Below are 17090 nucleotides of genomic sequence, written 5' to 3' on the forward strand. Positions count from 1 at the left end.
ATACACTGAACTAGAATTTATGCTGTTGTCCTGGTTCTGCCATTAGCAGCATGACAATGGGGGAAGTCACTCGAGTTCTCTGGATCTCAGTGAATCAATTTATGACATTAAGACATCTGTCTAATGAAACCCAGCTGGAAAATTCTAAGTCATTCAAATTCTAAATTGCTTCTCAATTCTGAAATTAGTGAGACATATCAAAGACCACAACACTTTCCATTTACAAGTAATAGACAAAGAATATTAGAAAATTTAAAATTTTTAATAAATGTGCTTTGTTCACAAAATGTGAAAAAATACAACAAACACAAACATACATTTTCAGGTATGCTACCTCCCACTACTTGGCAACTATGGTAAAACCATATGGATCTAGTCATGATCCTGAAGAATTCAACCAAATGATTATCATTTGTTCTTGAAACATCAAATTATTTTGGAGAACCTGCTGTGAATGACAGGAGGCCTCTTATTTATATCCAAATAAAACCATTTTTAAGAGTACCCATTCAGGATTAGAAGGCTCGATTAACTTCTCTTGTCATCACACACATGATCTGGCAGTACACTGCAATGACTGCTTATACTTCACTTATACACTGAATTGGCTTTGGTGGAATGTGTATTGGTTTAATTCTTGTGCCGACCTAATTTAAATAAGCTGAATTTACAGTAACAAATGATATAAATTTGAACAAATCTATACTAAGTGGGAGTAGGTTTTATAAAGAGACTTTCCTTTAAAGTACTACTTAAAATACATCATGCACACTTTGGAGCATAAGCAGAATCAACATCTGTAAACAATCAGAAGAATATAGCACCAACATTTTAGCTGTAACACAAAGGCTGACTCCAAGGTCATACTTACACCAGCCTTTCAAAAGCACTGTTTTCATTTACTTTCAAAGCACTAACATTTGGTGTATTATTTTCTTTGCTCTTAAGATCACATTTAGCCAAATCAAAAATCAAACAGTATGGTAAAAGAGGTATACCAAAACACAGTTCTTTATTATCCTAAACACAGTACTTTTAATTTTTCCTCTCTTGAGAGAGCTACAGGACATAATCCTGTAGTGCTTAAATGGAAAAAGTCAATCCTAATTAGTATGGAATCTCATGCTATTGAAAGTAAATGAAAAATTTCAAGTTACTTCTGGAATATTTGAGCAACCAATACTTATTGCATTTAGTCAACTGACTTTTTTTAAAGGTTAATTACAATCTTGTTACTTTCATTAATTTAACATGTGAAATTTTATTTGAAATATCAGGTATACATACTCAACCATTTATATCTTAAAGGATACATTTTGTATTTCTAAATAAAGTCTGACATTCAAAGTTAACTACGACAATTCACAATAAGCACAAAAACATCAGATTTACCAGAGTAAAGAAGTGCAGTTTATGAAATTTAGAATCAACTATTGAAAATGCGAGTTTCCTTTAAAAACACGCACACACACACACACACACACACACACACACACACATCATTAACCGGGAAATTTGAAACTGTGATATTTCAGTGCAAAAACCTCAGTATGAGGTAATTTAAATGTAATAACCACTTGAAAAAAAAATCCACACAGTGGCAGTCTTAAAAATGATAGTTTACATGACAATTGCTGGCTGACAAGACAATGTGGACTAAATGTTTTTATCTGTTTAAACTAATCTTGTCTTGTTGGACATATATTTCTCCTTAATCACTTGCTTCTGATTCAGAAACACAGAAAGGCATTTATTAATGTGGAAAGGGAAAATTCCCACAGCCAACTAATGATTGATATACTCAAAGAAAATTTTCTGATAGGGTTTAGATAGAAATTAGGATACCAAAAGGTCAAAAACATTTTATGAGATTATCTGCAGAGGGTTAATTTTAGATTTTTCTATATAATTCCAAACTCATAGTGCAGCACCTCCTTAATGGAAAGGAGAGGACCTTATCAAAGCTGGTCTCGATAGAGCATAAACTCTTTTCCAAGTGCAAACCCTTTCACAAAGGTGTTTTAGGTCAGTATTGAGTATTACATTGTTCCTTGCTTAAATAAGACATTTCGTAAATGAAACCTAAATTTAAAAAAAGTAAAAGTGAACTCTCACAGATAAATATACTTAACACCAAGGCCCAAATCAACAAGAAGGTTATGAAAATACTACTTTGGCAATGGTGTTTTTTGGATAGGGCTAATGAAATTAGAATACATACTTTGGGGGAATTCTGTCCCCCAATGTCTGATGCTGCCAAATGAGCAGGAAGAAGAAAAAGAATTATCACCAATTCCAAAAAGTTCAGAAAATACTAGATCAGACAAAAATGAACAGAAAATGGCCTTCTGTAACATAACAATTTAGTTAAACAAAGAAAAAGATAAGTGCATCACAAAACAACTAAACCGATCTATTTCTGTGTCACATTTAACTTGAGTCATCAAAGTGCAATCTACAGCTTTCTACATATCTTAAAGTTTCTCATTGCAATGGTTTAAAGTCAACATTGAAAAGTTGAAAAGAAAAATATATAGCAAATTATGCTTCATTTTTCACAATAGCACTAAAGAAAAAAGGTACCTTTCTATGATATCTTAGTGCTAAATGCTAAAGGAACAGTGGTTTCTGCTATGACAGGAGTCACTCTGCATGAAGCTTTAAGCTTTCTATATAAGAATAAATTTTAAAATTGAGAAGTAGAAAAAAATAGCAAACTCTGTAAACCTTTGCATTTCTTCTATGCAAACCAGGTTTTAAGTACTGAGTTCATGTTAGTATTTCCGATTAGTGTAAGCAATTAGTTTAGGAGCCTGGACTGAAAGGGCCTTATGCTTTTATATTAACTTAAAAGTAATATGGGATCCTCTAGCTCATAAAAAGGAATAGAGCTGGCTTGACTTTCTCCAGAATCTGAGTCATATGGAGCATCAGGGAGCTCCATGAAACCGTACGCTAGTTGTTCATCTTCTATATCTGATCGAACATAGCATGAAGGGTTAGAATATTCCTCATCTTCTACACTGTGGAAATCTTGAGGAATATATAACATCCCTGGGTAGTTCCTACTGACCAAGTCACTTGTGGTTTTTAGAGAAATTTTCCTAAATGCCATCAGATGCATATGTGAAAACTTTGAATACTTGAAGCGTTTAAAGCCCAGGGACTCTATAGCAATCTTCCAGCTTTTCATCATCATAGCATGACGGTTCTGATGGGAGGAGTCAGGTGTGATGATAAGTAATAAACCATTTAACACTAAGAGTTCATGGGCCTTCTTGCAGCAAATCCATCGCTGGTAAGGTGATGGAAAATAAGAAAGAAGGAGAGAGAAAACAACCACATGGAAAAGTTCTCCAGGAAGAGAATCAATAGGGTTTTTCAGCTGCTTCAAAAAAGCATCTATAGCATCCTGTGCAAGCTGGAGTGGCTGCTGAAGCTGTAAGTTCAGGAAGTCACATTTATATACACTCTGAGAAAGAGAACAAGAAAGCATATTAAGAATTTCAAGACTAATTCCATTTTAATATATATATTTTATAGCAAACTATTTCACATTTCACAGCATTTCTATACAAGTCCAGCTTTGATTATGAACCTTTCCCTTCTAAATTATTAGACTTGAACAAACATAATTATTCAACCAAAACTTTTACAAAAACCTCAGAATGATTAAGCCCAGATAATTTCTAGTCATCATTCAAAAATATATATCTTTCTGCCTAATAACTGGAAATTAGAAATAACTTTTAAGTACATATTTAAAAAATCATAAGGGTTTATATGAATTTTACTTTGGGTAAGAGTTTACAGGAATGACATTTCTAAGCTCAGTCATATTTACATTCACTTTAACATTTACAGTTACCAGAAACAAGCTAATATAAAAACAACTCAAAGCTGGGCTCGGTGGCTCAGCCTGTAATCCCAGCACTTTGGGAGGCTGAGGTGAGTGGATTGCCTGAGCCCGCGGGTTCGAGACCCGCCTGGGCAACTTGGCGAGACCTCATCTCCACAATAAATCAAAAAATTAGCTGACTGTGGTAGCGCACGCCTATAGTTCCAGCTACTTGGAAGGCTGAGGCGGAAGGATTGCCGGAGCCCAGCAGGTCGAGGCTGTGGTGGCCGGGAGTGGCCACTGCACTCCAGCCTGGGTGACAAAGTGAGACTCCCACTAAAAAAACAAAACAAAAAAAACCCCCAAAAAGCCCCCTCAAAACAAGAAATACCATGAAATACAGATGAATCAAAGAAGTCAAAGAGGATTATGAAAGAAGCATTATAAAATGTGTACAAGCAGAATGATGTCAACACTTTCTAAGGTCATGATTAAGTTCTTTTAAACCATTAACTTTAACCACTTAAAAAGTAATTTTAACATTAACTTTTTAACAGAATAAACATAATCTTGAATTTATTCAATTTAATTAGCTTAGACAAATGACCATGGGAACAGTACCACTAAAGGAATAAACAACAGTACATAATTTGCTAAATATTAAAACTCTATAGAAATTATCCAGAATAAGAGAGCAATTTTAAAATTTGATAAAAATTAGTTACCCTTATCACATAGCAATAATTATTAACAAAGAGATGAGCTAAAACCTTAATCCCTCATTCTTGTTAGTGGGTGCACATGCTGGTCACATAATCATCTGGACTACCACGAAAAGTTATATGTAAGGTTCTATTATCTTATGTATAGGAAAGGGTGCTTGTTTTTCTTCTTCCCTTTGTTCTTAAAGAGACACCTTATTAACATATAAGTGACACAAATACATACAGTGTACACTTTGATATGTTTTGATATATTTTTTACATTCATGAAACCACTGCCACAATCAACTCAATAGATAGGTTCAACACCGCCACATTTTCCTTAAGCCCATTTATAATCCTTCCCTTGTACCCTCCCTACTCTTTTCTGCCACCAGGCAATCAATGGTGTGATTTCTATCACTACAGACTAATCTGTATTTCCTAGATTTTTATATAAATGGGATAATGTAGAATGTATTCCTATTTTGCCTGGCTGCTTTCACTTGAAATGATCATTTTGAGATTAATGTTTTTTAGGTATTAATTTATTACTTTTTAAATTGCTAAATGATATCCCATTGTATCAAGGTTATACCACAGATTTATTCATACATCTGTTAAGGGGTACATGGATTGTTTCTAGTTTGGGGCTAGTACAATTGAAGCTGCTGTGAATATTTCTGTTCAAGTCTTTGAATGGACATCCTTCCCCCTCCCCATAAATTGATACTATCTCTTTATTAACAAATAAAAGGAGTTTTGCCAATATAAATTAAAGATAGGAAATACACATGATGGGTGAGGATACACAAATCCTGTCAGGTGGGGCCAGTAAGAAAATCCCAACAATTAACAAATAATCATTTTTTAAAAAATTATTTTATTTTATTTTTTATTTTTATTTTTTTTTGAGTTGGAGTCTCAGTCTGTCACCCAGACTGGAGTGCAGTGGCTGCTCCTGGCCACCACAGCCTCGACCTGCTCGGCTCCGGCGATCCTTCCGCCTCAGCCTTCCAAGTAGCCGGAATTACAGGCATGAGCTACCACTCCCGGCTGATTTTTTGATTTATTGTAGAGATGAGGTCTCACTGCCCAGGCGGGTCTCGAACCCGCGGACTCAGGCAATCCACTTACCTCAGCCTCCCAAAGACGCGGGATTACAGGCTGAGCCACCGAGCCCGGCTAAATTATTTTAATGTAGAGTTGTAGGGTGCATGTGAGGATTTACTGTGCAAGTAAAAGTAAATTGCATGCAGGTGAGGTCTGGGCTTCTAGCAAGCTCCCTCTCCCCTAATAGTGGACATGGTACCTAGTGTGTTGTTGCATGTCACTTATCCCTCCTTCCTCCTTTCCTCCTTTAAGTGTCAAACGTCTGTTGTTCCCACCTTCGCGCTCATGAGACCAGTGATCAGGGCCCACTTATGAGTGAGAACATACGAAATTCAGTTCTTTGTTTCTAGTTCACTTAGTATGATTGTTCCAGTTGCATCTATGTTGCTGTAAAGGATATTATTTTGTTCTTCTTTATGATTGTGTAATATAACATCATGTATATGTACCACATTTTCTTTATCCAGCCACTTTTGAAGGGCATCTGGGTTCCATGTTTTTGCTATTGTGAAGAGTGCTACAATGAACATATGTGAGTAGGTGTCTTTTTGGTAGAGTGATTGTGTTCTTCTGGTTATATTCCTAGAAGTGGGATTGCTGGATTGTATTTTTAGTTCAATTTTTAGTTCTCTGAGAAAATGCCACACTACTTTCCATAAAGGTTGAACTAGCATACATTCCCACCAATAGTAGAAGTGTTTCATTTTCTCTACAGCCATGCCAACACCTGTTGTTCTTTGACTTTTTAATGACAGCCATCCTTGCTGGTTTTAGGTGGTATTTCATTGTAGTTTTGATTTGTATTTCTCTGATGATTAGTGAGGCTGAGCATTTTTTCATATGTTTATTGGCTGCTTGGATATTTTCCTTTGAAAAGTGTCTGTTCATGTCCTTTGCTCACTTTTTAATGTTTTTTTTTTCCCTTGTCAATTCATTTGAGTTCCTTGTAGATCCTAGGTGTTAAGTCTTTGTCAGATGCATAGCTTACAAATGTTTTTTCCCATTCTGTGGGTTGCAAAGACTTATTTTTTAATGACCAGTTGAATCATATAACAGTTAAAAGCTATATACATTTAAACCTATGTTCATATTAGAAATACATTTCAATTTATTCACACATCCAACACACTTTAAAATGAATAGAGAAAAAATATATTTATTGGCTTTAAACTTTCTATTAAACTCATACTTGGCTTAAAGAGTATCTATAGAATGCATTTCAATGTTTCCTTGCAAAAGTAGAAATTCACAGTCCAGAGACTCACTTTAAAAATGAGCCACTGATAACTTATTTAAAACTCCTATAACAGTTAATTCATGTTGTAAATTTTCTTGAACATTTTACTATCATTAACTTGCATCAGTGTTTCCACATAACTTTCTTTAATAGAATTCCATTCTAGTAGGAGTTATGTGACTTTTAATGTAATTCTTAAAATTTAGAATTTTCTGAATTTTCCAGATACTGAGGTTTCAACCTGATCTGCATTCTTATATTTTATGAGGTGAATCTGCAGTGAGTGCTATCATGTATCTATAAATACAAGAGAAATGAGGCATTTCCACATTCAGAACACTCACAGAGATTTCCTCCAGAATGGGTGATTTTATGCCATCAAATCTAACTAGAACAACTGCAGCTCTTTACTACATTTTGTACACTCATAAGGCTTTCTGTCAGTGTGAGTCATTTCAAGTTTTCAAAAACAACTGGAAAACCAGAAGGCTTTACCACATTTCTTACAGTCATAGGGTTTTTCTTCAGTTTGATTCTTTTCATGTCTTTGAAAATATCTGGGGAAATTAAATACTTCCTCACATTTCTTACATTCAAAGTTTCCTTCTAGTAAGTGATCTTTCATGTTCTATACAGGATCTGTAATGGCTGAAAGTTTTACCACATCTTTTACATTCACAGGGCACAATTCATACATTAAAAAGACTTCTGTGCTGTATGAATTTTCATATTTTTTAAGGGAACTGAAAATAGTGATTGCTTTGCTACGTTCCTTATAAGCATAAAATATTTCACCAGCAGGAGCCTATAAATGACCTCAAAACAAACTTAGAAAACTGAATGCTTTCCAACATTCCTACATTTTAGGGTTCTGTCCACTAGGAGTCATTTCATGCCTATGAAGGTGACTGGAACAATGGGAAACTTTACCACATTCCTTACATGCATAAGGCTTCTCTCCAGTATGAGTCCTTTTATGGATATGAAGGGAACTGGAATATACGAAGGCTTTACCACATATGTTACACACACAGGGGTTTTCACCAGTGCGAGCATTTTTATGTTCTTGAAATAACATAACTGAATGCATTCCCACAGTTCTTTCAGTCATAGGATTTCTCTCCAGTATGAGTTCTTTCATGCCTATGAAGGCTACTAAGATGACTGAAGGCCTTACCCCCTTCCTTGCATTTATAGGATTTTGCTCCAGTGTGAAAACTTTTATGGAATAAAAGAAACTGGAGTATTTGAAGACTTCTTCACATTTCTTTCACACATATGGCTTTTCACTAATGTGTGCATTTTTACATTCTTTAAAGAACCTAAGACAACTGAATGTTCTCCCATATTCCTTACATTCATTGGGTTTCTCTCCAGTATGAGTTCTTTCATGGACAGAAAGGGAACTGGAACATCTGAAAACTTTACCACATTCCTTACATTCAGAGGGTTTCTCTCCAGTGTGAGTTATCTGATGTATTCAAAGTGAACTGGAAAGATCAAAGACCTTCCAAAATAATGTAAAATTATAATGTCCATTTCCAGTGTGTGCTACTATCTTGTCAAACTTTTGTAGAAGAAATGAAAATTTTCTGACATTGTTTATATTTCTCTGACTTCTTTCCATATTCCTCACCCTTGGATGACATGGTTCCAGAGTGAGATATGATAAGCCTATAGAAGCCAGATTCTAGAAAGATTTTTGCATCACATCTCTTTAGAGATTCTTCTGGGAGGAATTAAGGCAAACCCACTCCTCCTAGGTGAAGTTCATGGCCACATCCTCAAAGGCTACTGAGCCCATTTCCTGGCTTCGGGTGTCCCAGTATCCTCCCCATGGACCTCTCAATATCTCAGGTCACAGGGCAACAGATGTTGTAGCAGAGCACCTGGGACTCCTGGAGAGTAGGACACGGAGCACTGGAGATGGGACCCGAGCTCTGGGTGTGGGGAAAGGGACCTGAGTGGACATGATTTCATTTGTCTTGGGTAAACATCCTGGGTGGCTGGATATTTTGATTTGTCTTGGGTAGCTATATATTTAATTTTTAAAGAAACTCCCAAATTGTTTTCAAAAGTGGTTATATAACTTTACATTTCCACTAGAAGTATATGAGAGTTCCAATTCCTCCAAATTCTTATCATCTCTTTGTATAGACAGTCTTTTTCATCTTAGGAATTGTAATAAGTGGTAGTGCATATATTTTCATTTTCATTTCCCTAACAAGTAGTGATGTTTATCTTTTCATGGAATTATTTGCCATTTGGATATCCTCTTTGTTAAAGCATCTGTTCAAATCTTTTGCCCCGTTAAAAATAATTGGATTGCTTTAAATTATTATTTTTTTTTTAGTATTGGGTTTTGAAAGTTCTTTATATATTCTGAATGAAAGTCCATTATCAGATATATGACTCAAACTTTTTCTCTCAGCATGATGTGGCTTGTATTTTATTTTTTTAACAATGTTTTCTGAAAAGCTGAAGTTTTCATTTTGATGAAGACCAATTTATCAATCTGTTCTTTTTGAGATCTTGCTTTTAGAGTCATGACCTATCCCAAGGTCGCAAAGATTTTCTGCAATATTTTCTTCCATAATCTTTATAGTTGAGGTTTTCCATTTAAGTGTATGATCCATTTTGAGTTCGTTTTAAAAAATATGGATTGTAGTATGGTCTGAAGATTTTCTTTTCTATTAAAGTATATACATATCCAGTTGTTTCATCACCACTTATTGAAAAAGCAGTCTTTCCATCTTGGGTGAAAATCATAAGTTTGGGTCTACTTGTGGACCTTCTATTATATTTCATTGATAATCCTGACATAAATACCGCACCATCTTGAATACTATAGCTTTATAAACTTATGTAACAAATCTTCACATGCACTCCATTAGAAAATATTTTTTTGAAATAAGTTATTACTCTCCAACACTGTCCTTTTTCAAAATTATCTGAATCATTATTCTTTGTCCTTTGAATTTTCACACAAATTTTAAAGTAATTTTTTCATTTTCTGCAAAAAAAAAGTCTGCTACAGTTTTGATCAGGACTGTATTGAATCTATTAATTAATTTGGGAAACACTGACATGTTAAAAACATAGTCTATCAATAAACATGATATATCATTCCATTTATTTAGGTCCATTTATTTTAATTTCTGCCAATTTGTAGTTTTCAGCATACTGATTTTTTCTTTTTGTCAAGTCTATATATGATATATATTTCATATAAACACATGTTCACATATAAAATAAATATATTTTTGATGCTATTGTAAATGGTACTATTACTTATTTTTAGTTTCTGATTGCTGCTAGTATATATAAATCAACTGATTTCTGTATATTGATCTTGGATCTTACAATCTTGCTAAAGTCACTTGTTACTTATAGTAGCTTCTTTGAAGATTACATGGAGTAGATGTATTGATGTAATCTGTGATTAATGGAATCTGCGAATACAGTGTTACTTCTTTTCCAATCTGGGTGCCATTTATTCGTTTGTTTTATTTATTTTTGCCTTACTGAATTGGCTAGAACCTCTAGTACAATACTAAAGAGACATCCTTATCTTATTGTAGGAAAAGCATTTTCCTTTCACCATTAAGGATGATATTTGGTGGAGGTTTTTCAGATATGCTTTTATCAGGCAAAATCTCTTTGATTTCTACTGAGGGTTTTTAATCAGGAAAGAATACTGGATTTTGTCATTTTTTTTTTTTCTGTGCCTACTGAATGATGATCAAATGGCTTTTCCTAATTGGTAAGTTAATATGGTGAAAAGACTGTTTTTGAATATTAAACCAATTTTGCATTTTTGAGATAAACCAAAGTTGGCCATGATGTATTATCCCTTAAAAAATATTGTTGGATTCAATTTGCTAAAATTTTGTATAGAACATCTGCTCTACATTCATGAGGGATATCAGTAAGTCGTTTTCTTGTTTTGAAATGTCTTTGCCTGGTTTTGATAGAAGGATAATGGCTTCACAGAATGACTGGGAAGTATTCCATCCACTTAAATTTTACCAGAGTATATATGTAATTGGTATTATTTCTTCCCTTACTATTTGGTAAAGTAGTTCCATCTGTGCCTGGAATTTTCTATGTGGAAAAGATTTTAACTGCAAATTCAAATTTCTTTAATAGATTTTTGCATCATTCATCTTTTATATTTCTTCATGAATGAGTTTTGGTGGTTATGTCTTTCAAGGAATTTGTCCATTTTATTTCAGTTGTGAAATTTATTAGCATAAACTTATTCATAATTTCTGCTTATTATCTTTTTAATATTGGTAAAATCTGTATTGTTGCCACCTCTTTCTCTTTGTTTCCTGATCAGTATGACTAGAGGTTTATTAATTTTATTGAATACTCAAAGAACTAACTTTTGCTTTTTTTCAATCCTCCATATTGTTTTTTCTGAAAGTTTTCTATTCCATTTGATTTCTGCTCTAATCTCTATTATTTTGTTTCTTGTATTTTGGATTTAGTATGCTCTTTTTTTTCTATTTGAAAAGTTGATGTCATTGCTTTGAGACCTTTCTTATTTTCTGGTAAAGGTGTTTAGTGCTACAGTATTTCCCTAAGTACCATTTTATCTGGCATCCTATGCATTTTGATATATTTCTATTTATTTTAAAAATGTTCTAATTTCTACTATGAGATTTTGATTGACACTCTGTATACTTGTCTTATAAATTATTGAGGGGGTACTTACATCTCCAACTGTAATTTTATAAATGTTTATTTTTCCTTAATATTTCATCAGTTTTTGGTTTGTATATTTGTAAGTTCTCCTATTATAAGATACATACATGTTTAGGATTGTTATATACTCTTGAAGAACTGAAACTTTTATCATTATGGAATGGCCATCTTTATCCCTGGTAATATTCTTTGCTCTAAAATATATTTTGTCTGATTTTAATACAGCCACATCAACTTTCTTTTCTTTATCTTCTTCCTTTTACTCTATTTATGTCTTTATAATTGAAGTGAATTTCTTATAGACAGTATATATTTGGGTATTGCTAGTCTCTGCCTTTTAGTTGGGTTATTTAGGCCATTTCTAGTCAATATAATTACTGATATGCTTAGGTTTTAAATCTATAATCTTGCTGTTTATTTTCTGCTTGCCCCACTTGATCACTGTTCCTTTTTTCCTCTTTCTACTTTCTTTTAAATTAACTTTTTTATGATCTATTTTATCTCCTTTGTTGGCTTATTAGTAGTTATGCTTTTATTTTAGTGGTTGCTTTAGTAGTTACAGCATACAGCTTTAACTTATGCATAAAAACCTTAAAATAGTATGCAGTTGTCCATCCATATCCACAGGGGACTGGTTACAGGAACCCCTGTGGATATCACAATCTGCAGATGCTCAAATCCCTTATATAAAATGGTTTATTTGCATATAACCTATATACAGCTTCCTATATATCAGATTATATATATAATCTCTAAATTACTTATAATATCGAATTCAATGTAAATATTATGTACATAGTTGTTATACTGAATTGTTTCTCTATTTCTATTATTTTTATTATTGTAGTATTATTTTTCTTTATTTTTGGAATATTTTCCATCTGTCCTTGATTAAATCCACAGATGTGGAATTCATAAATTCCATAAATATGAAGAGCTGACTATATTTCCAATTCTCTCATCCTAACCTTTATGCTACTGTTGTCATACATTTTCATTTCATCCATATTATAGGCCACTTTCTATATCATTATTTTTAAACAGTTGTATTAGTTTGCTAGGGCTGTGTAACAAAATACCATGAACTGGATGGCTTAAACAATCAAAACTTATTTTCTCATAGTTCTGGAGGCTAGAAGTCTGAGATCAAGATTTTGGGAGGGTTGCTTCCTTCTGAGGGCTGTGAGGGATAACCTGTTCAGTGTCTCTTGCCTAGCTTCCAGTGCTTTGCTGGCAATCTTTGGTGTTCCTTGGCTTGTAGATACATCACCCTGATCTCTGCCTTCATCTTCACATCACATTTTCACCATGTGCTTATTCCTGAGTCCAAATTTCTTCTTTTTATAAGGATACCTCAGTCATATTGGACTAGGGCCCAACCTAATGACTTCAATTTAATTTGATTACCTCTGTATAACTCCTATCTTCAAATAAAGTCACATATTGAGGGTGAGGGCTCCAACATATCTTTTTGAAGGTGATAATTCATCTCATAACAATGGTCAATTTTCTTTTAAAGGTTTAAATAACAAGAGAAAATCTTATTTTTACCTGTGTAGTTATTGCTTTCAGTACTCTTAATTCCTTTGTGTAGATCTACATTTTCATTAGACTAAAGCACTTCCTCCTAACATTTCTTATAATTCAAGTTTGCTAATATAAATTTCTTTCAGTTTTTGTATATCTGAAAAAACATTCCACTTTCAGTTTTGAAAAGTATTTTTGCTTGGTATGGAATTCTAGGTGACACATTTTTTTCCTTTCAGTACCGTAACATGTCTTTTGAAAGTTTCTGATTGCTTATAAGACTTTATCACAGTTTTGGAAGTTTGTTTAAGATCTTTGGTATAATGTTCTTCATGTTTCTTGTGTTTGAGGTTTGTTGAACTTCTCTGGATTTGTGAGTTGATAGCTTTCATCAAATTGGAACATTTTTGGCCATTATTTCTTCAAATTCTCCCCCTCTTTTTGGGGACTCCAAGTATACTTATATTTAGCTGCTTGAATTTGTATGCTGATACTCTTCTATTTAAACATTTTTCTTTTCTATATTTCATTTTGGATGGTTACTATTGCTATGTCTGCCACTTACCTTTTCTTCTGTAATATTTAATATGTATTAATACCATCTACTGTGTATTTCGTATTACACAATGTAGTATCCATTTCTAGAAGTTAAATGTGGGTATTTTTAGATATCTTCCATGTTGCTACTTAGGTTTTTAATACAGTTGTAATATTTTATTTGTAATGATAAATTAAAACTTCACTAAAACATAACACATATACGAAAGTGCACAAATCATAACTGTTTAGCTCAAGAATGTTCTCAAACTGGACAATATCCCAATTTTAGTGTCCTTGCTTAATTTTAACATTTTTATCAATTCTGTGTTGCTCTTTAGTGATTGATTTATCTCCTCTCACTGTGGGTCCTATTTTCTTGCTTCTTTGCATGGCTAATAATTTCTTTTTTGGATGTCAGACATGGTGAATTTCACCTTGGTGAGAGCTAGATAGCTATGGATTGCTATATCCCTGAATTTTGTTCTGAGATGTAGTTAGGACACTAGAATCAGTTTGATCTTTTTGGGTCTTGCTATTAAGATTTGTAGGTGGGACTGGAGCAGTGATTATTCTAAGCCTAACTGTTCTCCACTATGGCAGCAAGACCTTTCTGTGTACTCAGATCTTGAGTTTTCCAGCGTGGCTGGTGGGAACAGGCGCTATTTCTCTCTTAGAGTACTGACTGGTCTAACCTCTAATCCTTTCAGGTAGTACCTTCTCCAGTTTCATGTAGTATTCTCACACATGTACTGATCAGTAATCCGCTGAGTACTTAAAAAGGGAACTTTTGCAGGTCTCTGGAGTTTCCCTCTGTGCAGCTTTTTCATTTTCTTCAGTATTCTATCCTACACACTCTAGCTGCCTTGGTCTCAGCTCTACCTCCACAACTCAGGAATTCATCTGGTCTCCACTTGGGATTTCCCCCTCTGGGCCACATCCCGGACACTCTCTCAAGGCAATATGCTAGTCCAATCATAAGGACTTATCTCATTTGTTTTCCATTTTTCAGGAATCACTATCCTTCATTAGTTGGTGTGCAATGTCAAAGTTATTTCATATATTTTGTCTACTTTTTTGTTGTGTCAAGCAGGGGGAAGGAGGATAAACCTGGGCTCTGTTATTCCATCTTGTCTGGAAGAGTAAATCTCTTCACTTGGTTTAAAAATTAGTTACAGGATACTTGATTTTGAAATTCTGATTCTACTACTGAACTTATGAATAGCAGTTATTTTGCCTTCCATAATGACAATACAGTTGGAAGTTTATAGCTCCAGTCATAAAAAGATTTACTATTTTGAAAATGTTCAGAACAAATAGTCATATCTCAGCAGTCTCTGAAAAACATCTCTAATGTATGTCTTGAAGAAAGAAAGGGAGAGAATTTATGCATGAAGCCACTCGTGAAGCCACTTGTGATTTAAAATTATAGCTCCTGATGGGTACAGAAATTCTCTGCAGTGATAAGCTAAGAATAGCTACTTTAGCGTAGATATTTGTCCATCTTTAGAAAATAGAGATAACAGTAATGGTTTTAGCACTTTCTTGTTCCTCAGTGTTACTCATACAGATTTAATCTAAATAGTCATGATCCTTAAAATGATGCATAATTAAAGAAAATATTCATATGAAAGTTAAATTTTCATGCAGGGAGTTTTCAATAATAACAGCAAACATTTCTTTGGCATTCGCTATGTAAGAAGTATTATGCTAGGTGCTTTAAATATTTTTTCTCAAGGAAACATTGCAACATCCTATACAATGTGGTCCACTACTAATCCTGTTATACGAATGGGAAAACTAAGGATCAGAGACTAGAAAATGGTGAGGGAGAGATTCAAACTTAGGTTGAAAGTAAGATTCCATTCTTTTATTTAAGAAGCATTTAATACACCAGACACTTTTCTAGATGTTGGAAATATAGCAGTAGGGGGAAAAAAACCCTAACATAAAGAGTTTACAGTCTAATTCATATTTTCTTTATAACATTAAAAATGTAATTTGTAAAACTTTTTCTTGTGCCTGGAGTTATAACAAGCGTAAAAGGGCAAACATTGTGAATTTATGTTATTCAGGAAAAAAATAAATATTTTTTTTCTGACATAAATAAGGCATGTGGCTGCCCTATAGTCATCTACTTTCAAAAAATACCTTAAAACAAACTCCTGGCATCATATTAATATGATAAAAGTTTAAGCTGATAAGAAAGTCCTGCTTTCACAGAAACAAAGTGTTAGTTTTACAATGGCTGACTCACTGGAATGTTCTCAAAGGAAAGGATAATATCTATCATTTACAAAGGACCTTTAATGCACCAGGTTAAGTGTTAGTTTGATGCCTATTCTTATAACTGTCAAAGATAGAGGAAAAGTCTGTGTAAAGTTAAGCAGTCTCATCTAGTCAAAAATAAATAAGCTAGATTTAATAAAGTTTTGACTGACTCCAAAGCCTTTATTTCTTTCTACTAGTCCATAATGGCTGTACATTACAGTACATTTCAGAAAGGGATGCATTTGAAAAATAAACCAAACAAAACACAAAGCCCAAACAGTATACCTATAGGAATCTTTACAAGTTTCTACTAAGTCTCTACTAAAGTTTCTTGATCACAATGATTTTATTACAGAGTTGTTCTACATACTGCTTATTTAGGTGATACACAAGGAACAAAACAAAGAAAATAAAGACAAATATAGAAGTGGTCACATTAATATTGGTTAACTAAATGCTCACAAATTATGCTTAGTTTTGAATTTAAATAACCTCAACTGGTATACAGGAAATATATTTGCTATTTTAGGAATGCAAAGACAGTGCTTTTCCTTTGTAAATATACATGTAAAATATTCAAGTCTGAAAGCAAACAAAAGTATGCATACCTCTACGGCAGGTACAATGTCTATGCCAACAGTCAGAAATTCTTCAAACTTCAGAAATGGGTTAAAGCAGCTGCCAACATCAAGTAATCTGATCTTTCCTGAGGCTTGTAGCAACCTAAAAACAGACATTTTGCATTATAACAGGAAAACAGAAAATAATGTATTAAAGATTCAAATATTTGAGAATAAAAAAATAATGTTGATGATTAGTTATTTAACCTTTTGGTTTTGGGACCCCTTCATACATTTAAAAATTACTGAGGGCCCCAAAGAGCTTTCATTTATGTGAGTTATATCTATTAATAATGACCATATTTGAAGTTAAAATGGGAAACGTTATAAAAAAACTATCCATTTATGAAACAATAAACCTATTGTGTGTTAACATAAAAACATACTTTTTAAATTAAAAATACTAGACTTTAAAAAAAGGTACTGAAAAATGTGACCTTGTTTTATATTTTTTCAAGTCTCTTTAATGTCTGGCTTAACAGAACACCAATGAATTCTATCTGCTTTAGCATTCGAGCTGTGGCAACACCACATTC

The 17090-nt window shown here is 33.5% G+C and overlaps 1 protein-coding gene across 1 annotated transcript; it reads right to left on the reverse strand.

The window, feature by feature from the left end:
* Positions 1–244: 244 nt before the first annotated feature.
* On the reverse strand, positions 245–16657 carry BMT2 (base methyltransferase of 25S rRNA 2 homolog; the record flags this gene model as incomplete). Its single annotated transcript, XM_021709385.1, has 2 exons — positions 245–3472; positions 16543–16657. Coding segments are annotated over 2 exons (745 nt in total), but the record flags the coding sequence as incomplete, so codon positions are not given.
* Between the last annotated feature and the right edge of the window lie 433 nt (positions 16658–17090).

This window comes from Carlito syrichta, unplaced genomic scaffold, assembly GCF_000164805.1.
Source record: "Carlito syrichta isolate Samal-C Ts95f unplaced genomic scaffold, Tarsius_syrichta-2.0.1 Scaffold68319, whole genome shotgun sequence".
Classification (NCBI taxonomy): Eukaryota; Metazoa; Chordata; class Mammalia; order Primates; family Tarsiidae; genus Carlito; species Carlito syrichta.